This window comes from Amblyraja radiata, chromosome 32 (genome assembly GCF_010909765.2).
Source record: "Amblyraja radiata isolate CabotCenter1 chromosome 32, sAmbRad1.1.pri, whole genome shotgun sequence".
Taxonomy (NCBI): domain Eukaryota; kingdom Metazoa; phylum Chordata; class Chondrichthyes; order Rajiformes; family Rajidae; genus Amblyraja; species Amblyraja radiata.
This window is the reverse complement of record NC_045987.1, coordinates 19705328-19729453: the sequence shown is the minus strand read 5'-3', so window position 1 is coordinate 19729453 and position 24126 is coordinate 19705328. Positions and strand designations below refer to the sequence as shown.

The following is a 24126-nucleotide window of genomic DNA, read 5'->3' as shown; positions in this document are numbered from 1 at the left end:
ATTTCAATTCAGCGATCAAGTTACTGATTATGTTGTGAATGGATAAGAATGGAAGCCAGTGGACTTATGCCACATTATGAAACATCCTGCAAAGGATTTGGCCCAATTGGCCAACCATCCATCCATACACAATAACAAATGTACTATATTCTTGTAATCACTGGTTGCACAATAAATACAAATTGACTGGGAACAAAAAACAAAATATGAATTAAGATTCCACAACCATTAAAGGTGCTTCAGATCACAACATCAGTAAGAATCCTAAGGGTATGTTAAGTCTGGCTCGGATGTGCTTTTTCACCAGCTCTATTTATTTCAGTGATCAGGAAATAAAGTTGGCAAAAAACCCTCAAAAATATCCCAAGTTTTTCACAAAAGGCACTGAAAAGAGCACTATAATTATACATTAACAATTATTATAATATCTAATATGGCAGGGAAACACTAATGATAACATTGGCATAGTCTTAGTGAATACCATGGTTTTTGTCCCAATGTTCTTGAACCGGATGACACTGATATTAGTATGACAATACTAATAATTTCTGAGCCCTTTTTCTGTGCTACATTTATTAAAAGTAATTAATACAACATGCAAACTTTCAATTTACAATAAGTTACTTCTCCATAACTTTCACACACCAGCAATTATACTGCAATGATTTAAAATTACCATAGATCAGTATCATTAATAGTGCGTACGTGAAGTGTGCATGAACAGTACATTCGCTCATCCAGCTTTCAGAAATGCAACACCACCATTATCGGTCAGACTCAATCAGCAGAAATATCAACCTTAAACTTCAGAATTGACTTTAAAATGTAAACAATTGGATTCCTGACCACCTTCGCACTTTTTGCTTTAATTCTTAATGTGGCTACATTCCAATCATCTAAACAAGGAATGTTGGAAGCATTTGGATGACAATTCACAGATCTGTGCTTTCAAAGTAGCACCACCGACATCAATCACTGTATTAAAATCAACACATAGCAAAGATGAAGTTAAACATGCTAATGGGGCACTCCAGAAAACGACCCCCTCTTATTTGACCAAGTGCTTTAAAAGACAATTAAATTCTACAGAATTATCAGATTTGCAATTCTAACTGCAAAATTGAGCAATCAATGGTGCAATGGTTGCCAGGTGAACAAAACCGAACAAAACATTCATTAACACTCTCAGATCGGGTTTGCACCAAACCTTGCTTAAAGTTTCTTGGAAATGTACATGTTAAAACGTTTGGTGGTTTTAATATTTCTCCACAATTGCTTTATCAAATAATGTTTTTTCTTCTGAAACTTAAAAACATGTTTGCAGATGGTGCAAAAATATTAAGTTGGCATGGAAACTATTCCTTTCCAGAATCAAGTGGGCAGCATTTTTTAAGTGATTATCCTACTGCAACATTAGATTTGACCTGAACTAGGAACAACTGCATAAAGTAACCTGTCATTGCATCATTTTAACAAACTAGCTGTGCAATTAGGCTCTCAATGCAGTAGTTTGTCTCCAATTAACTCAGATTTCACTGATGACACCGTTAACAGGTGTTACATGAATTTGAAAAAGCAGTCAGGAAAGGTTCTCTTTCTCTACGAGTATCAAACTCCTTCACCAGAGAAACTTAACACAACTGTCAAGTTATTGTACTACAAACAATAACAATATCAATAATTCACAAGGTTGCACGTTTGGCCTGTTGGGTTTAGTTTAGTGCACCCTGATTTTGCACTGTTGAGGAGGTCTGTAAATAGAAGGGTGCACATGTGGGCTACATTTAGCACCACAGAAACACAGCCCAACATCCTTTCATAAGAAGCACTTGCAGGACAAAGTTTAAATATTGATTCATGCCCAGAGGTTAAAATATATTGCCTGGAAAAATGCAGTTATTGCCTCACAATACCCGAAAAAGAATCTCAGGAGTTATTTAACAGTTTTTCTAAATTTCTTTTTGCCTGGAGACACTTGACCCCAGACTGAAATATACTTCCAGAACGTGATGGTCAACAAATCCCTGGTGCAGGCAAGATATGATAATGGCAAGCCGGGTCATCTATTCATGACAGTAAAGTACCTCCAGAGAAGAAAAAAGCCTTTCATTGGAACCTACACATACAATAAAATACAATAGACCACATGCAATAAAACGTTAAGCTTTTTGTGGTATTTCACAGCAAAAATTGCTTTTACGAAGTTTAAAATTCTGGAAATCTCAATTTCAACCCTCGATTCTGGTAGACAATAAAGAACACAGACTGCCTCAGAATCTTTATCATATGTTCACGTCAGAGGAGCAGAAGTGGACCATTCGGCCCAGAGTCTACTCGCCATTCAATTCTGGCTGATCTATCTTCCCCCCTCAAACCCATTCTCCTGCTGCCTTCTCATAACCCTTGACACCCCCACTAATCAATGCCTAACCCCTATCCTAAGCCAATAACAAAGTAAATAAACAGGAGATGCTGTGACTTTCTCAGAGATATGACCAAATACCGATTACCACTTTGTCATTTGCAAAATTTTGGCCAGAAAAACATTAGGCCCTTTCTTCCAGCTCACGTACAGCCCAACATAAAATGGGGTCTAATACAACACACAACATTCAACCTACAGAAGCATGCTGCAATTGGGCCAAGAGATGTTTCAAATAGACAATGGCAAGTTTTTAATGTGTGTGAGCAAGTGCAAACCAAAATGAAAACTAATATCAGTATATGTTCTGATATTTCATACGTTTAGAAAATACCCTGACATTTACAATTCCAACATCTGCAATCTTATGCAAGAAATGGCACTCACAAAAGACCTAGCAGAAACGCTAGAAATCTATTTCAGCAGTCATTGATAATTGCATTAAAGTATTGTGTCTCAAGTCAGTGATAAAAGATAAAGTAAAACCATTTATATCACATCTGCTTTCAAACCCCCCGCTAACACAAATGAAACCAAACCACTCCAGAATGTTAATTGTTTTCAGCAGCCATTTCTGCTTTACTTATTTTAAAATATCAACAAAAAATAATTTTAAAATGCTACTGGAAAATAATATCAAAGGCCAACCATTTAATGTTTTCAAAAGAAAGACACAAAGTACTGGAGTAGCTCAGCAGATCAGGCAGCATCTCTGGAGAATGTGGATAGATGATGTTTCAGCACAGGACCCTTCAATCAGTCCGAAAAGGGTACCCAACCAAAAACATTGCTCATCCATGTTCTCCAGGGATGCCTCTTGACCTGCAGAGTAAGAGCAAATGGAGCACGTGTGTTGTTTTTACAGAGGGTGATGAGTGCCTGGAACTTGCCACCAAGGTTGGTGGTGGAGGCAGATACGATAGTGACATTTAAGAGGTTTTAATATATGCAAGGAATGTAAGGATGCAGGAGATTACTTTAACTTGGCATCATGTTCGGCACGGACATTGCGTGCCAAAGGGCCTGTTTCTGTGCTGTACTGTTAATACTGTAAATATGTAAGAGTAATAGGGAAGAGCAAGAGAAAATAAAATATATAAAGGAAAATTGGGGTCAATAGTTGTGGAGGGAGGTACGCTTCTGGAATACTTTAACTATCAGAAATGTTAATGGTGTGAGTTAAATAAATTAATAGCCAGTACAGGAACTCATGGGAACATACATTTGGATTATTTGTTACAGGTGATATGATGACTGTGAATATTTTACCATTACAGCCACTTGTTCTATATCTTTAATCAACACATGTAGTATAATCTATGCAATTTAACAACATTTTAAAGATACTTCGACAGGTACATGGACAGGAAAGATTTAGAGGGCCATGGGCAAATGGGTCTAGTGTAGATGGGGCACCTTGGTTGGCATAGACAGGTTGGGCTGAAGGGAGACACCAAATGCTGGTGTAACAGAGCGGGACAGGACTGGAGAGAAGGAATGGGTGACGTTTCGGGTCGAGACCCTTCTTCAGACTTGGGCTGAAGGGCCTGCATTCGTGCCGTACAACTACGACTGAATTTGTGCAATGCTTATTGATATACATTTTCATGAAGTTTCTGTTAATATTCTAAAGGCCCCACGGGTAGGGAAGTTATGGAAAAACATTACCCGAGTATCACCCTTTTATGACACCGTAAAGGAAACATTCATTAAAATGCTTGTACTAATTAAGGAAATATTAGTTTGCTTGTACTCTGTCCACTGGGGTATATCGAGCAAAGCATTAATTTATGCAGTAGGTTGGATACAGAGGATTAATGAATTAGAGAGAAAAATAGTTTTAATATTTCATGAGTTAATCAGCTGTACAAAATTACACAAAAAAATTTATTTTCAGTAGAGAAAAAAAAAATCAACCAACTACCATGACCATGAAGGCAATTTCAAGAATTCTCTTGGATTTTGATTCTGAGAAAACATTCTGGGGTTTAGGACTGGCTTACTTTCATATCAAAGCACTTGTTTTTGCTCAAATTTGAATAGTCCAAACTGCTTGAGACAAGAAATGCATTCCTCCCAAATGTTAATGTATAATCCATCTGGTTAAAAATAGTTTTACCATCAGCATGCCCCATAACACCAGCCCCGCACATTTGAAATCCAAAAGTAACCACGCAAAGCTGTGTACGTTTTTCAGGTTCACTGTGTCCTGCCAGCAGCTCACTGGATGCTGCAAATTAACGACTTTAACACTACCTGTATAATCCATCTGGTTAAAAATAATTTTACCGCCAGCATTCCCCGTAACACCAGTCCCCAAAAAACTCCCAAAAGCAAATCGTACGATTATAAGACATGAATAGAATTAGGCCATTTAGCCCATCAAGTCTGCCCACCAAAGATAGACACAAAATGCTGGAGTAACTCAGCGGGAGAGACGCTGGAGAGAAGGAATGGGTGACGTTTCGGGTCGAGACCTTTCTTCAGACTGAGTCCCACTGAGTTACTCCAGCATTTTGTGTCTATCTTAGGTTTAAACCAGCATTTGCAGATCCTTCATTCACGAGTCTGCCACACCATTTGATCATGGCTGATCAAAATTTCCCTTCATCCCCATTCTCCTGCCTTCTCCCCTTTGACACGCTTATTATTTAAGAAGGTATTCAACTCCGCTTAAAAAATACCCGACTCGGCCGTTGAATGAATTCCACCGATTCTCCACCCTCTGGTTAAAGAAATACCTCCTCATCTCCATACTAAAGGTATGTCCCTTTATTCTGACACTGTGCTCTCTGGTCCTAGACTCTCCCACTACTGGAAACATCCTATCCACATCCATTCTATCTATGCCTTGAAATAGGATGAGGATTTCAGAATTGTGCAATTATTGTTTTGAACTGGAATTTGACTAGATCCCTAGCAGAATGAAGGAAGAAGTAGACTGATCAATTGAAAGATATAGCAGGGTAACAGGCCCTTCAGCCCATGCCGAACATCGATCACCTGTTCACTATGATTCCATGTTATCCCACTTTATCATCTACTCCCTATACACTCGGATCAATTTACAGAGGCCAGTTAACCTACAAACTTGCATGTCTTTGGGATATGGGAGAAAACGGAGCACCCGGAGGAAATCTAAGCAGTCACAGGGCGAACATGCAAACTTCACACAGACAGTTCCCGAGGTCATGATCATGATCAAACCTGGGTCTCTCTACCAGCTGCGCCACTGTTAAACTGTCTTTAAGATGAGAATATTTTACAATGAAGATGATCAAAGAAGAGGCAATACAATTGAAAAAGTAATTGGGTGCATCCATAAAAGATAAATGTTTGAGGAGATAGAGGGGAAGGGGCAGAGAAAGGGGCCACCGCACAGTTCCATTTGAAGACCCAAAGGCAACGCTGATCTGATGTCGACAATGATGAATAGTTGCTCATTTTACTATCTTCCTGCAGCTCAGCAGTTGAGTGGGTGGAGTTGCAGTTGCTACAAAGCACTCCAAAAATCTGGTAATGCAACGAAACATCAATCTGAACCATGAAATGTTTCTTCACAGATGCTGCCTGACATGCTGAGTAAACATAGCACCTCCCATTTTAGTTTGGATATCCAGGAAGCTTAGTACCAAACAGTAATACCTTAATTAGCCCTCTGGATACATTCCTAGAAAATGAAGCATTAAACGAAACAGCACTATATGAGGTCATTATAACATACAGTAACATAAATGGAGCTGCAATCCTGAAGTTATGTTTTACCTGAGATACATACAGTACTCCATATATACGAGTACTGTATATATCTCATTTTATTATCACTTTATGGATTTAATTATTTTTGATATTTTTTTGTAAAAATTAGGTTCCAAAATGAAAGAATGCCAAAGAAAGGCAGTGCTTTACAGGGTAGCACTAAATAAGGTATTGCTATACTTCAAAATAACCAAATTTACAGTTAATACATATTAAATTGCTTGAAAATGCCAATCTGCATTGATGTACTGATTATTAATTACATAATTTATTGCCCACCACTGGCAGCTTAGAACTTCACCTACGTACAGATAACTGGATTTGAAGCAAAGTCAATCAGTGTAACCTTCCCTCAGCTCCCTCTTTTCAACCTGTTTCCAGGATACTGCCATCTTACTTTCACTAATATCTACATTTAGCAGAGACTTCTAAAGTGTTTTATTCTTTCTGAGATATAATTTCAACAAAGCATTAATTTTGGGATAAAAGGCAGAGCTACGTAGATTTTTCAGGTCCGTGTGCTGTCAACTGCTCACTAAATGCTGCAAATGAACAAGTAAATGAACACTTCAATGAAATTAGTCAACATTAATGCCGTACAGGTTCTAACCCAGTTTGCAAAATGGCTAATCATTTTTCGTCAAAGTTTGCACTTGCTCCCGTTCCGATATTTTACTGTGGTGGTTCTACATAATAGAGCCATTTTTGCTTTTCCATATAGATTTCTTAACAAGACTGATCTTTACATCTGCACTAAAACTAAATACATAGGTGTATATGGATCATTCAAATAGTATCATTCATCACAAGTGCCAAACTGTCATCCTTTATAAATGAGAAAGCAACCAGGCCATCTTGAGACCTACTTATACAATAATTTCTAGGCATTGTTGTAAAATTAACTATCCAGGACAAATAAAGCAGCTTGAACTGCCCTGTACCAATATTGTTATGATGAGAACCGTGTATAATTACAATTACCATTTCAGAAACAGGCAAAAAATACTAGGACGCAATAATGCAGATGTCGGACTTTTATTAAACATCTGTCTAGAAGTATCATTTCTTTTATTCTGATCCACTTGACGGCTTAAAATTTCTGAACTACATACTGGATGGCTCCAAAATATATAATGGTGTCATTAAACTCGAGTACAAACTAGAGCGACGGACTGATTGTCAATGTCTTAGTTCTGATTTGAACAGACTGGGAATACAACCAATTCGAAGGAGACTCAGCAACCATTTTACACAGCTCAAGGGTGGCGGGCAAGGCTGACGACAATTTTCAATGTGACAGCAGCCATTTTATTACTGCAATTAGTTGAGAACGACAACTCTAAAATTGGGCTCAGGACCCCCTGTTCAAATTGCTCTGTGAAATACAGTGACAAGGCAAATTTTCCGCATACAATAATATAATTTCCTACAGGATACAAGGAATAACTTTCATCATCCATTGCACGGCAACGAAAAATTGCCTCCCAATATGGCTGCAATTTGTTTTAAAATCATTTATTTATTAAAATGTCAGATTATAACTTGATTTATGATTTGATTAGTACATTGAGCTAACCCAAGCTTTAACTGCATAATTTTCAACAAGACTAATTCATTAATACTGCCAAAAAATACATAATTAGATACAAAGACGTGAATGGGAAGTGTAATATCAAATTATACGTCTGAAGAATTATTTCAATTTTGGCCAGAAATTCTGGAGAGAGAGGAAAAAAGGCTTCTGGGAGTTCTTTTTTTATATCAAAAAAAGATCAATGTGTTCCATATGGAAAAGCAATTAAATAAACTAACCACAGTTTCCCCTCAAATGTTCATGACTTTGAAAACCTAATCCTTTGCTATACACATTTCATCCATGATAAACAGAGCAGTCAAACTCTTTAAATAAACATCTTAAGATTTGACCCATTTCCGACTTATGCCAATTAATTAATCGAATTATCAAACTGAAAACTCATAAGGTGTGGCTTCACCATACATTTGAGTTGCTTAGTACTGCGGCACAATATTAAAGATTTTGCGTTACATATGTTTAATAGGGAACTTCATACACACATTTTGGCAGAATGCAAACAGCTTAACATCCACTGGTAAACTGTGTTAAAATGGGTCGGACCCTCTAGGGTTAAGTTGCTTATTTATGGTTTACATGGTTGTTGCATTCACAGGTAATTACAAATCAGACGGTACAATAATAATAGTCAATGAAAACAAGTATTTTCTGGAAGTTCTTGTACAGTGCAATAGGATATTAAAACATTTGGCCCATAAATATCTCAATTCCCTCGAAGGAATCATAAACACAGTTCATACATAATTATGAACAGGTAAAAACAGAGCAGCAAGTTTCTGTTTAAATTTTTGTTTTAATTATTGATTACATCTTGTGAAAGGCAATGCATTCACTGGATCGTAACATAAACCGTAACATAAGGTTGCCTGAGGACGACTCAATACCACCACCGAACTCGAGCCCAGTTCAATAAATTCAAATTACAGTGGAACTGAAGTGATGCACTGAGCAGGGCATTGAATGTCACGGCTTATACTTCTCAAGCGTTGCAGTCATTGGAGGATCTTTTACTTCCAGGCATCGAAGGGTTTCTGCTTTCCACATACCAGATACATGAAGCACAGGCAGCACCGAAGAGACGTTTGAGGCCCTTCTGAAAGACACTGTTGGAAAGGCTGTAAATCACGCAGTTACAGAAGCTATTGCTAATGGCAAGCCAGGTGGTCAGAAAAGATACCTCCGGACTGTTATAAATGTGCGAGCTTTCAAGGAGGAAATAAATGATGTACGGAAGCCAAAGGATGTAAAAGACGCTGGTGATCCGAAATAGAACCATAGCATAATGTCTCTCAGAGCTGTGTGAGTTTTCGGTTGATCCCCCTTCTTGGGGATTAAATCGAGCACGTCTTTCATTGATTTCTTTAGTGTGTTGCTGGCATATTCTGAATATGTTGAAATAGGTAAAACAGACCACAAGGGCAGAAGGGGCGTACAGCAAAACCACAATGAATCCTGCAAAGTAAACGTTTGTCTCCCAGGAATTTGTACACCATTCAAATATATCCCCGTGGTAGCCAGGCTTTCCCCAGCCAAAGAAAGAAGGAAGGAAGATAATGCAGGAGTACGTCCAGATCATTACAATGCAAACACGCAACCTCCACGGGGTGACCAGCTGATTGTACGACAGCGGCTTGGTAATCGCAATGTATCGATCAACGCTGATGCAGGCCAGAGAGGTCATCGAAACACTTTTCAGAACGGACACAATATATCCAAACAATTTGCATGTTAAAGATTCATGAGAACCTGTCGGGTAGTGAAGAAGAGACAAAGAAGGAACCAGGCAACTGATGCCAACAAAAAGATCAGCGAATGCCATGGTCTGAATGAAATAACTTGTAGTATGGTGATTCAAAAGGGGCGCACAATGAAAGACTAATATAACAATAAGATTACCTGAAATTATTAACACAGTGAGGAAAACAATGACGATTACTTCCAGGAGGCAAATGTTAACTGTTTCGTAGTAACTGAATCCCAAAAGGCAAAATAGTCGGCTGGTATTGTTTCCTTCCAAGGAAGAGTTCATACTTCTGTTCTGCACAGACCAAGCAGATGTCATTCTTGGCTCAGTTGCTGTTGCAGTGTCTGTCTTCTGCCTCACTCATTTACTATCTGAGCAAACAGCCTCGGCTCAGTATTATCAGCATTGCAATTTTCCTACAAATCCAGCAAACAGTCACCACCCTCAAAGCAGGAACACGAGATGAACAGAGCTATCCCCAAGCAGTTGCCATGCTTTCAGCTTCTTAAGAAATAAAGAAAAATGCTGGCATGAATAGGCTGTGCCATTGACTGGAAAACAAAGAGGGGGACATGTCACCTGTCTTTCTTCTGTTGAAAGTAAACATATGCATATATTTTCTGCTTCACTAGTCTCCAGTGCTCCCTCACATGTGGCTCAGTCGAGTCAAGCCCGTGATGTTGAGAAGACAAAAAAACCTTTTGTGGAAATGAGGCTAATTTTAGCCTCGCAAAATATCAGCACTGTAACTCCATAATTCAGCATTTGTCAAAGGGAGAGACCGATTTAAAAAAAATAAAAAAATACTAGAAACCCACAACATTTGAAAAATAAGTCTCTCAGCTTTCCTTGGTGAAGCTTTAAACCACAGAAGAATCCAGACCGGAGCCTCAGACACAACCACTGCAATATGATGCTACTTCAGAATCACAGCCCAATTTGCCGCAGAATTCAAATGGCCCCTCCAGGCATTGCTCCTCCCTCCCCAACAATTCTCTGCCAAAAGGAAACGTTCGTAAGTACACCAGAGGACGAGTGCAGCACACTGGAATCTTTGCTCTTGCGTTCAAGGCTGCAGCAGCCTCTCTTAAGAGCTCTGTCCAATTCCTCCGGTGTATAAAAATGTAATGCATTAGAACCTCACCGATCTATCACTTGATAGCAGCAGTTGCCAAGCACACTTTGACCCTCCTGGGAGAGAGCTAGCCAAGGAGGAGCTACAGCACAGATCACTGACATTCCAATACAAACTTGGACCCAGGCATCTCCAGAACTGGCAGTGTACCAGATCATATTTCATCGCTTCAAATAAAATCAACACCATTGTCTTGCTGCTGCACACGACAATGACCCAGGTGAGTCAACAAGGTGTGACAGTTTGGCCACCTGTAAAAATTACAGGTTACAATAGTCTGCAGCCATTCTCATCCATGTACATATAAACACCACTAAGAATAATATCAATAGACTTAATATATAATCACAGGCATTTCATATGCAAGACGGAACAGTAGATGCTGGTTTAAACAGAGGATAGACACAAAAAGCTGGAGTAACTCAGCGGGACAGGCAGCATCTCTGGAGATAAGGAATGGGTGACGTTTCGGGTCGAGACACTTCTTCAGACATTTCATGTTGTATTCATAATTCTATATAATATTCTATATAAATTCTAATTGATAAATGTTCAAAATAGTTTTCCCATGTTCAATGCTAGCATGTACAGACACTAATGGTGGAAACTTACCTTTCTGGGCAAGTTATATTACTGCACCAGCAAAATGTGACAAGAGGAGCGCCTGGCAGCAAATAAGATTCAGTAAAAGTATTTCCAGGCTTTGCCTTTCTCTTTGGGTGGTGGGGTCATGGCTCGGTAGGAGAGGACGAGACGGTCAAGAAGTAGACTGATGAGCTCTTCCCAGACAGTTAGAATGCAGGTCAAGATGCTGCATCTAGACTGCCACTGCCGAGAGACGGGAGTTATCAAGACAAGCCATACTGTTTAACCTCACTGCTTGAGTGAACGAAAATAATGATTGGATTACAGAGAAGCTATTTCAAAAAATGAATTTCACCCACAATGTCATCAATGAAAATTACTTATTTTAATTGATTACATATGGATTGAGACTGATTTTCTCCTTCATGTCAAAATTTACATGATTTTATATCCATGTACAATTAAATTGGGGGGTTTTTCGAAGACGGTTCAGTATCAAATAAATGGTTTTCAAGACAAAGGATCAGCTCATTCGGAGAATTTCATAGGTGATGGGGGGAAGGGGGAAATAAACATCAGGAAGGAAGGTGGTCAAAAGGACCTTGATCTTGCCGTACGGTGGAGACAGCATGAGATTCACTTGGTAGACAAAAATGCCGGAGATACTCAGCGGGTGAGGCAGCATCTATGGAGCGGAGGAAATAGGCAACGTTTCGGGTCGAAACAAAGGGTTTCGACCCGAAACGTTGCCTTTTTCCTTCGCTCCACAGATGCTGCCTCACCCGCTGAGTATCTCCGGCATTTTTGTCTACCTTCGATTTTCCAGAATCTGCAGTTCCTTCTTAAACATAGGATTCACTTGGCTTACTCCAGCTCCCATTTGGTCCTTTGAGGGGAATCTGACATAAAAAAACAACGACTTCCTTGTTTTGGGAAGCGATTCCATGTGCATAAGTTATCATAATATTATAACTTTCACAAATTCATCGATATGCTAGCACAAATAAATGTTCACTTAAATCCACATGAAGATAACATCCACTTTAAAAACGTGAAGGCTTGCAACATAATGCTATTGATATATTTACTTTGAGTTCTTGAATGTTTCTTTGCATCTAAAATATTAAGAGATTACATTTATTTTGTGACATATCATAAACAACTTGGGAAAAAATAAAAGATTAATAGGGTTGCACGGCCCTCCTGCTACCTACGTGCCAAGGCAGCCCTGGGAGCCAATAGTATAAACACAAGCGTTTTACATTTTGGCTTATTTATAAAAGATTACAATCCTAGATCAGTCCTAACTATTCACAACTAGTGGTTGAAATAATACTCTCAGCATTTCTCCCAACAGGCATTGAACTGTCAGAATTCCTCTGATCAGCGCATCGCAAGCTCTGTGTGGTGCTGTCCAAACTTACTGCCTTTAGCACAGGTTAGATCCTTGGGACCGATTTGGAGAATTTAGAACACAACTAAAAAGGAATTGGAATTTTGACAATACAATCACTAAATCTGATGATATTCATTTTCCTTTCAAAATGGCTAAAAAGCTGTTTGACAAAGAAAATGCAAGATCATCCATTCCAGTAAAAAAATTTTTAAAGCCACAGGCAATCAAAACTACCTTGAAGAAATGAAACACTGCAGATGCTGGTTTACAAATAAAAGGACGGAGTGCTATAACTCAGCAGGTCAGGCAGCATCCCAACCTCATCTGTCTCTCAGAATTCCAGTATCTTGGACCCAAATGATGTTTCCCCCGTCCTCACCTTTTACTCCACAAGCCTCAGCATCCAGCTGATCATCCTTTGTCATTTCCGCCAACTGCAATCGTATCCCACCACTAGCCACACCTTCCCCTCCCCACCTTCGACATGGGTCACTCCCCCAGTGTCACCCTGGTCTGCTCAACCCTCCACACCCAACCCTCCGTGACACCTGCCAATTTCCCCTGCAACTACCTGGCTTGGTGGCGCAGCTGTAGAGTTGCTGCCTTACAGCGCCAGGGACCCGGGTTTGATCCTGACTGCGGGTGCTTGTCCGTACGGAGTTTGTACGTTCTCCCCGTGACCAGCGTGGATTTTCTCCGGGATCTCCAGTTTTCCCCCCACAATCTAAAGACGTTGAGATTTGTAGCCTAATTGGCTTGGTATAATTGTCAATTTTTCCTAGTGTGTGGAGGATAATGTTCGTGTGCAAGGATCGCTGGCCGGCGCAGACTCGGTGGGCTGAAGGGCCTGTTTCCGTCCTGTATTTCTAAACTAAACTGCACAAGGGGTAACACTTGTTCCTACACTTCCTCCATCACCAGCATCCAGGGACCTGAGCAGCCCAGCTGAGGCCTAGATTCACCTGCCCCATGTCCAACCTCATTTGCTATATCTGGTGCTCCCGATGTGGCCTCCACTATATAAAGTGTAGACTGGGCAACCGGTTTACCGAGCAGCTGGGCTCTGGCGATCCTGAACTCACTGCTGTTTGCCATTGCAACTTTACTTCCCATTCACACACACCGACCTGCCCATCGTCAGTCTTCTCCACTGCCAGGGTGAGGGCCCAATGCAAACCAGAGGAGCAGCACCTTGTATTTCCACCTGGGTAGTCTACAACCAAATGAATTCTCCAATTTCAGGTAACCCTTAACTCCCTGTGTTCCATTCATTGTCCCTCTGTTTCTCCTCATAAGTTTGTTCCCTTTCCCATAATCACCCTGTCTCCAACACCACTCTCCCTCTTTCCCCTGGTTTCAGCTGCCCTCGCCCCCTCCCCCCCCCCCCCCCAGTCTACTTCCACCCATCATCCATGTGCTCCACATCCATCTTCATTTGGCCGTAATACTTCCCCCTCCTCAGTCCACCCATCACCACCTGATCCCCGTCTCATCCCTCCCCCTCTCCTCGTTATATTCTCAGTCCTGATGCAGAGTCCTCCCTGCTTTCCCCCCACTGCTCGACACGCTGAATTACTTCAGCAGCTTGTTTTTTGTAATACCTAAGTGATTAATTGCTTCTATTTAGATTGTTCGAATTCTGTAAACAAACCTCTGGAAACAGAAGGCAGCCATTTTCCAATTCTGCCCACATCTGACTGATCCCATCCCACCTATTTATCTAGTTTTCCCCCATACACAGTCGACATATCACTCCATATACCAGGTGCCTCTTAAACCACTGAAAATTAATTTAATTTAACCCACTCATTTCATTAGTTTGCACCAAAATCAATTACATTTTATATTAAAAGCTTTGTGCATTTTGTTCTCTATCAAAACAAAACAAAGTGTCTAAACTTCAAATGGATTTGAAACTCTTGTGCAGTGAAAGTTTTCCCAACAAACATGATCTTGAACCAGGCAAATTCACATGAACTCCATGATTTACACATTGGTAAACAAATAATGATAACATTCTCAATATTTAGCGACATCAGCTGAGGAAAATACACATTGATATTTCCGTCACCTTATTTATGCACCTTCTGAAAAGGTCTACAAATTTGCATTCATTTCAAAACAGCAACATGCTGTACTGTATGGAGCCGGTATGGACACTGACCAATCATGGTAAACGATTACTTATACAGACTGCTTTAAAAATGAGCATGACTGAAAAATACAATAATAAAAAATGAAAACACTCATGGGCTCAAGATCACCTTGTCATTCTCTCAGCACCATTCTCACATTTTCAACAGCAATTTACACTGCCAATTACAATATTTACTTAAAGTTACGCACACAATTCTAAACATCCATTCAGTGGTAAAGTGCCTGTTCCCATCACTAATACAACTACATTCCACCAATATGAGCTTGCTTCAAACACTGCACAGGACAGCCTTGCACTTCAGATCAGAACAGGCAACACCAACAGCAGTTAATAGAACCGACAGCCAACCAAGTGTCATATCCGTCGACCACTATGAGCATTTTAGAATGTCCTCCATGCACATTTGTAAATGATTAAAGTTTTCTTGTTTTAAAGACTGTTAACTTAATATAAAACAAGGTTCGCATCTGGTTCAGAATCTCAAACTTCCTGATATCCACTGGGTTAAACACTGGAGTTTCGGGCATTAATAGCAGTTCCAGATGCAAAGAATGAGCAGCCCGAAAACAACCTGCAGTTGCCATGCGGGCATTCAATATGCATGCCAGCATGCAAGATTACACCTAACCCAGCCTTGGCTTCACTTCCTGCAGGATTCCTATGGTCACATTCACAATGCCTTCACTACCACCTTGGTGGTAGCCGTCCTGTGCAGCAGGACTGACTGCATCTGGCAACTTGGCCTTGGGATGCCAACTAGGTTTAGGTTTATTATTGTCACGTACCAAGATAGAGTGAATAACTTTCTTTTGCGCTCTATTCAATCAATCAGAAAATGGTATACACAGATAGAATCAAGTACAATAGGTGGAGCAAAGGGGAAGGTACAGAGTGCAGTATATGGTTCTCAGTATTCTAACACAGTAGTTCCAGAGACAAAGTCCAACGTTCAGAATGCAGAAGAGGTTAGTCAGTACCCAAACTTATGGATGGGCTGTTCAGAAGCCTGATAACAGAGAAGCTGTTCCAGAGTCTGGTAGTGCACGCTTTCAAGCTTCTGTACTTCTGCCGGACTAGAGCAGGGAGGAGGAAGAAAGACCAGGGTGGGACGCCTTCAATTATCTTGGCTGCTTTTCCAAGGCAGCGTAAAGTGTCGATGGAGTCAACAGTAGGGAGTTGGTATGTGTAATGGACTGGTGTCATCTGCAAACTTATGGGTGGAGTTAGCCAAATTTGGCTGCAGTCATGAGTATATAGGGAGTATAGTTGCAGGGCTGGCAACTCTCACGCATTGAGCATGAGAATCACGCATTTGGCCAAATTCTCACGCTCTCACGCTGATCACCAATTTATCACGCTCTGTCGTGAGAAATTCTGTGATCAACGAAAATTTCAAAACTCATATCAACGGCATGGACTGCGGGTGTTGGAGCTGAAAAAGCTGGGATAATGGGAGTGTTCAGCACTGTGAACCTAAGCAGGTAAGCAGCTATGATCAGGGTAGAATATGGGACCAGGTGTAAGGCTGGACTCGGGGTCAGGAATGAGAGAAGGTATGCAACTGGAGTCAGGGTCAGGAGTAGTACCAGATGTGCAGTGAGACCCAGGTTGGTCAACATGGGCCAAGTGTTTGATTATAATCTGATTTCCATACATGAATATACTAAGATCATTCATGCGCTGCACCTGTTGACCAGAGCCTGGCTCTACTGTGGAATGTAATTTAGCCTAACCTTATTCATAGCTATTCCAATTTAAAGCATAAATATTGCATTCAAGTGCAAGTTAAGACTCACTACAGTATGCACCACATTTGTGCAATTTCAAGCTGAAAAATGCGAAAGCTCCATACCAATGAGAGGGGGACACCCCCCTCCCATATCCCCTCACCCCCCCTCCCATATCCCCTCCCATATCCTCTCCCATATCCCCTCCCCCCCCCCCGGGTCACAACGCTCCCTCGGGCTTGGTCTCTTGCAATTGCTCACTACCAACTCTCACCCAATGTTGGCAGCCCTGTAGTTGGGAACTGAGAATGCATCCTTGTGAGTCACTGACAATTCTTGTGGAGAATGTGTTGTCACCAATCCTCACCCCATTACCCTGATAGCCTTCTGCTTTCTGAAAGCCTTATCAACTTTGAAACCATGTAGAAACAGCTGAAATATAGTTACATGTTTAAAAAAAATTCAATGTTAAAACTAAAAAATGGATTTAATTAATACTTTTAAATTTGTTTCAGCTGAAGACTTCATTCAGCTGGATGTGCCATCTATGAACGGTGTAAAGCTAAGGGGCCAGCTATGAACCAGGGCCTGAGTTCAGTAGTTCAGAGTGGGCTCAGGCTATGTAATACTAAAGGCCCTGTCCCACTTTCCTGAGTTACTCACAAACTCTCCCAAGTTTTCCCCTTGATTCGAACTCTGAGAATTACGATAATAGCCGTTCGTAGGTACTCGGGGCTATTTTTTAAAATCTCGTGGACTTTTTTCAACATGTTTAAAAAAAACGTCCCGACTCTGAAATTTAGTCTGATTATTTTTAAATTCAAAATATTATTCCTATCATTCATCACGTTTCAACGCATTCAGTGATTACAGCATGGAAACAAGCTCTTCGGCCTGAGTCCACGTCGACCATCGATCATCGTTATAATTACTCTACAATTTGATCATTTTCATTCTGTCCATTTCCTGTTGTGGAATTGATCCACAGGCTGCACACCAGATTACCCGTCAGGTTCAAATTAAAACTGCAGCCCTAATGGCCAAAATAAACAGAAAGAAAGTGTCATACCTAACACCTCTGTCAGGATGTCCTCAAGTGCTCGTAAAATGTTGTTGTTCCAGGAAGTGCAGCACTGCAAACTCTCACTGTACAAAGTGATAATGAGCACTCTACCATGGCAATGCTGGTTTAATAATAAATATTGGGTTGGAGATCAGATAGAATGCCCACTTTCCTCTTTGAAACAATGCCACCTGAGAGAACAGTCAGATTATCAGTTTAATTTCTCTGGCAAAATAATGCAATGCCACCATACTGGAGTGCCAGCGTATATTTTTACGGGTATATCCCACTTACGCGAATTTTTTGGCGACTTACCGGTGCCCGTCATAGTCGCAGCAGGTCGCTGAAAATTTTCAAAATGTTGAAAATCCAGCGGCAATCAGAAAAAGGTACGACTCTCTGGGCTACTACTCACGACCATACAGGCATCACCCCACGGCATGGTATACATGTAAATTGTCCCTAGTGTATGTAGGATAGTATTAGTGTATGGGGATCGCTGTTCGGCGCAGACTCGATGGGCCGAAGGGCCCGTTTCCAAGCCGTATCTCTAAACTAAACTAAACTCTGCAATTTCATTGATTTTGGGCAGAGTAATTGCCAAACTATGCTGCGAAACATCTCAATAGGATTCTTTCTATGGTGCATCTGTAGAAATTGGTAAGTGGCACTGGAGATTTGCTGAACTTCTTTTGTTTTCCGAGAAAGTAGAGGAATTGGTGTGGTTTCTTGGACACGCGTTAGATGCGGTCAAATTGGTGATATTTACACCGAGGATATTCGGTGGCATTAGAATTGTGGGATAGAGAAGATAACATTTTAAATTGTGAAGGTTTTGCAATAGAGATTTTAAAATTGGATGCATCTCTCTCACACCCACTTCCTTCCTGTTAGCACCGTGGGAGTAGGAAAAACTATTCCACCACATCTCGAGTATGACACTTATTTGCATGATGAGCTACTTTCAAGGGAGATAGATTAAATAAAACGTGGAGAACTATTGCCTCTTTCTACTAAGAGAGAAGGGAGATGGTGGACAAGATAGAGATATGCCCTATCACTCCAGTCATCTGCCAGTAATGAACCAATTCCAATCTCTGGCACATAGTTTGGTTTTGCAGCACAGCCATTAATGAACGCACTGTGCCTAAATGTAACTGCAACATGATGAACTCAATGACAACAATATAAGATGTTTTAAAATCATAGCTACAATTAACTGGCCTATTATATTGGCTGTCACGTAAACCAAAATAAAAACAAGAACATAATGTATCGTTAAGAGACATTAGTGGGCTTGGTTTTAAATGTACACAGCCGGATGCATTTATACATTTTTACGCAAAACCCCCCCAAAAATTGACGGGTGGAAAATGGACAGATGACAGGACTCTTTTTCAACCTAAAAAATCACCTACATTTCCCTCCACAGATACAGCACTTTACTTTTTGATCAAGATTCTAGCATCTGCTATCTCTTGTGTCTATAACACAATATCTTGGGCGGGCATGATGGCGCAGTGGTAGAGTTGCTGCCTCACAGCGCCAGAGACCCAAGTTCGATCCTGACTACTGCCGCTGTCTGTACAGAGTTTGGACTCTCTCCCCGTGACCACCTGGGTTTTGTCTGGGTGCTCCGGTTTCTTTCCACATTCCGAAGACATACAGGTTTGTAGGTTAATTGGCTTTGGGATTGTTAGTCAGCACGGACCTTCTCGGTGGGCCGAGGGACCAGTTTCTGTGCTGTATAAATTAAACTAATGTCAAAACAGCATACTTTTTAAAGCAGTATCATTTTTGTCATATCTTATAATAATTGGAAACGTTTCAACCTCATTCTCAATTCAGGTGAATCAATCGTGGGCAACAAATCTAGTCTTTCCCACCCAGGAGAGGGTCTACTCTAATCTGACAATCTTCCCTGTGGGTGCTGTAGGCATACTACACAGCCACTGGCATCATCTATCCTTTGAACGAAGATATTAAAACCAGGACATGTCATCCCTCGGAGATTGGCTTAAAAGATCTCACTGAGGGGTCCTGAAGAGGGGAGAATTCTCCCTGGTGTAAAAGGTCAAGATTGATTTCTCAACTACAGTGCGGCAGACCTATTTGAAGAGTGTCATCTAGCTAAAACACCAACTGCATTCTTCTCTCCACAAACAATGCCCGACCTGCTGAGAATCCGCAGAATTAATTATTACAGATTTCCCTCATCTACCGTGTTCTTTCTCTTTTCCCTACATGGATGATCCAGCCATTATCACAAATTGTTTCCAGAAGCCCGCTGTGAACAAACCGACTCCACATCAGAGTGGATGCAAAGTGCTTTTGAATGTGTTGAGGCCATGGAAAGAATTATTTCAAGGCAAATTTTCCATTCAAATCAAATATTCATTAAAGATGGGATTTTCACTATTACAAGTTTAAACTTGAACTTTGAATTGAAACATCAATTCTTATGTCCATTTTATTCTTGTTCATTTTCAGAAAGTAAGAATTTTGCCAGCATTAATGGTGAGCCTATCTGATTCTGCGCATAATTTTAAAGCTGAACACCCATCGATTCAATACCTATCTTATCCATAATGTTACTTCAGTTAAGAGTCACACATATTGTAGGGTGAGATCAACCGAATTATCACCTTTGAAGGTCTTGAGGAAACCAAATGAGCTGTTACAACGATACACCACTGAGGTTTTTTTTTTAAATCTCTGTTAATCTGGAATGGAGTTCTGTACTTGTAATGTGTCGATTACTTGCTGGTTATTAATCCAAGTCGCTGGATTACTAGCTTGATAATTTAATTACTCTACTACTGCTTTCGTCCTTATAAATCATTGGCGTTAATAAATTTACGTTTATACCAAACTGCCAATTTCATAAAAATAAACAGGTTGTCATTCTGAAAATGCACAACCAGTCGTTGCAATAATCAGTCCTTAAGTAGCTGGAGTACAAAAGAAAATATTATCCAAGCAAAACATAAGATTCAAATAGGCCAACAAAGGTATCAGACAGCAGCTTAGCACGATAGTCAATCACAGATGGTCATGAATGAATACGTTTATTGGCCATATAACATTTTATGGATAACATTTTCCCACATTTTGGCTGGCAATTATCTTGCTACTGGCATCAAACTCCAAGTCCCAGTTTTGCATCGGCTTCCTTATTCAGCTGAGTAACTGGAAAGAAACAATTTTGATTCTACTTTTATAGACATCGGGTTTGATAACGGCAAATCACATGACTTTTGATCAATCTTTTTTCCTTTCAATTATAAATCTGCAACTGATGTATGCCAAAGTTGCTCATAAAGCTCTGTACAATCTATTTGAGAAATTCCGAAGCTGCATGATGGAATTTCAATTGAAAAGCTTGGCTGATTTCCCAGTGAAGAAGCAACATGCTCCTTATTGGCAAAGAGAATGCATTGTTTAGAGGAAGCTTATGTATTGAATCTAGCTTTGGTGATTTAATTGATGGAACCTGCTTTCCACATCAATTTTCGGCGGGGTTGCCCATCACCTGTAAATGGATGCTATATAAACTGTGTATTTAGTGATTTAGTAGAATTTACTACACGATTTGAAAATAATAATCCAAGCTTTGCACGAATAAAAGCGCTTCCATTGCACCTTCAATTTCACAGCAAGAATACGTGCCTCATTCCTGCGTGCTCTGAAATATAGATGAAGATCAATTACATTTAAATCACACAGCCATTTTCCACAGGACTGCAACCGGAAAAGAAATCTCCAAAATCATTAGATTTACCATTTATCTTGCGTCCATTTATAGGCAATGGGCAGTTTGATACATTTTAGCCGCAGGTAATGCGGCCTACCAAAAATCTGTAAAATCAACGTGAAATCATTTATTCATTAAACCCAGTGGAGTACTGTAGCTGCAAGTGCACTCCAAGAAATAAATCAGGGAAGGAGATTAGAAGCCACAGTTTCACCACAGCGTCCTGCTAAGAACGGCTTACAAAAGCTTGGCGACAGTTTTCAAAATTGAGGAAATTAATTTTGGAACTTTCCTGGATATTTGGATCTAACCAGCTGCTTTGTATAAAGCACTTTCAGTCCCTGATCGATCGGTGCCTACTGTTGTTCTTGTATCACAGTGGCATTTAGAATAATGATACGAACATTACAGTCCAGAAGATGAAATGAGAGAGAATGGAGAGACTATTGGTATTCATCTGCTTTAATGAGGGAGCCGGATAGCAACTTCTGCTGTCTACGCAGTTAAACACAGAAAACCATGGATCGCCCTCAGTAATTCCCTGCTCCTCGAACAGACACACTCCTGTAGAAACAAGGAAATACAGATTGACCCGTCGAGTTACTCCGGCATTGTGTTCTTTTTACGGAAAGCAGCATCTGCAGTTTCCCAGCATCATCCCAACCCCTACTCCACCTTGGCAGTGTACAACCCCAGTATGAACATCGAACTCTCCAATTTCAGGTAATCCACTCCCCCTCTATCCTTTTCTTTCTCTTGATCTACCCCCTCTCACTCACACACACCTTTCCAATCCCCTCCTCCCACCCTCATCACCCCAAAGATAGACACAAAATGCTGGTGCAACTCAGCAGGACAGGCAGCATCTCTGGAGAGAAGGAATGGGTGACATTTCGGGTCGAGACCCTTCTTCAGACTACACACCCACTTTCTTTCCCCTCCTTCACCTACCCCAGCCCCCTAGCCTCTCCCTCCAGTGTTCCCATCCTCCCCTTATTTTGGTTCCATTCTTCCTTCCGATCAGCTTCCATAATCTGCCCTTCATCGCCTCTACTCGTCATCTCCCCGACTCCGATCTCTACCCCTCCCTCCTCCATCTGCCAATTAACCCCCTCTCCACCTGGATCCACCCATCACTTGCCAGTTCTACCCCCTCCCTACCCACTCCCCTCTTGGTGTAGACAGAGGGTTTCGGCCCAAAATGTCGACTGTTCATTTCCCTCCATAGATGCTGCCTGACTCGCTGAGTTTTTTTTGCTGCATTGGCTGGAGTTTACTTTCCTTAGAGCAGAGGTAACTAGATAGGGAGTATTATGGAAGGGCATAATTAGGGCAAATGGTAAAAAGACCCTCCACATCAGAGGTAACCAGAGGGTACAGGTTTAGGGGCAAGAAGTTTGCAAGGAATTTAAATAACTTATTCTCCCAGGTGGTTGTAATCTGGTACCTGTTGCCTTAACTAGGAGTTGGGGCCAAGTGCTTAAGCAGAGGCACAATATTAGCTACCCTCCAGTCATCGACACCTCACCCATAGCTATCGATGATTTCTGCCAGTGGCTCTGCAATTTCTTCCCAACCTGCCACAAGAATCTGGGGAAAAACAAAAAGTGCCTTCTTGGTCCCAGAGCAGATGACTTGGTCGCCTCAAAATTAGATGGGGGGGGGATTTTTTTTTTTTTTTTAAATCAAACAAACCATGTCAAATGTGCCAAATAAGGATATCCATATGGACTTATCTTATTCCCAAAAAAAGGATAAATTGTCTGATTAAATTTGAGGCAGCCTGAAGCCGCATGAAAAGGTTAGCTGAGGTCCCGCTTAAATCTTTCACCTCTCACTTTTATACTCAATATTCATCCCAATGAAGGCGAGCATGCCAAACGTCATCTTCAATGTCCACCTGAACGGTCACTTTCAGGGAACTCTGTTCTGCATCACTCTCCAGGATTCCACCATTTACTGCACAAGTCCTGCTCTGGTTTGACATATCAAAATGCCACACCTCACAAGAGTTAAATTTCATTTGCCGTTCCTTGGCCCACTTTCCCAACTGAACTAGATCCTGTTGCAAACTTGGATATCCTTCCTCACTGTCCATCATATCACCCATCTTGGTGTCATCGACAAATTTACTGACAATGGGAATAATTGTCACAAATCCACATTGTCATCCAAATGGTTAATGTAGATAACAAGCAACAGTGGACCCAGCAGCAACCCCCGCGATGTGCTGTTGGTCACAGCCCTTTAATCAGTAAAGCAACCCTCCATATCTATGGTTCACACAGCCGGACATGTGCAGCACATGGATCAGAAGCTAATGGCTCAATATCTGATCCATTAAGGTAGCCATTTCCAGTCAGATAGTGGCAGTGGATACATTACCATCAGCCTGAAAATCACCACCATCGTTCCTTCCCGCTTAACGGAATAGTTAGGGCGACACGATGGCACCGCGGCAGAGTTGCTGCCTTACAGCACCAGAGACCCAGGTTCGATCCCGACTACGGGTGCTGTCTGTACGGAGTTTGGACATTCTCCCCGTGACCTGCGTGGGTTTACTCCGAGAGCCCCAGTTCCTCCCACACTCCAAAGGCACATAGATTTGTAGGCTAAATGTCTTGGTAAAATTGTAAATTGTCCCTAGTGTGTGTAGAATAGTGATAAGTGTACGGGGGATTGCTGGTCAGCGTGGACTCGCTGTATCTCTAAACTAAACAAACTAAATAACTAAGAATCTGTCCCAGAATTAATAAATATGAACACATTTCCACCGAGATATCATTGTC

General features: G+C 40.9%; 2 protein-coding genes across 13 annotated transcripts in view; both read right to left on the bottom strand.

Moving 5' to 3' along the window:
• Positions 1-24126, bottom strand: part of rabgap1 (RAB GTPase activating protein 1) — a 158455-nt gene that overhangs the window by 58950 nt on the left and 75379 nt on the right. The window lies entirely within an intron of this gene.
• On the bottom strand, positions 7948-10749 carry gpr21 (G protein-coupled receptor 21). The gene has a single exon (XM_033048846.1). It carries the CDS (start codon positions 9835-9837, stop codon positions 8755-8757), a length of 1083 nt encoding a protein of 360 aa, XP_032904737.1. The 5' UTR covers positions 9838-10749; the 3' UTR covers positions 7948-8754.

Coding starts and splice junctions, on each gene's coding strand:
- gpr21 (XM_033048846.1), bottom strand. CDS start 9,837: ATGACATCTGCTTGGTCTGTGCAGAACAGAAGTATGAACTCTTCCTTG.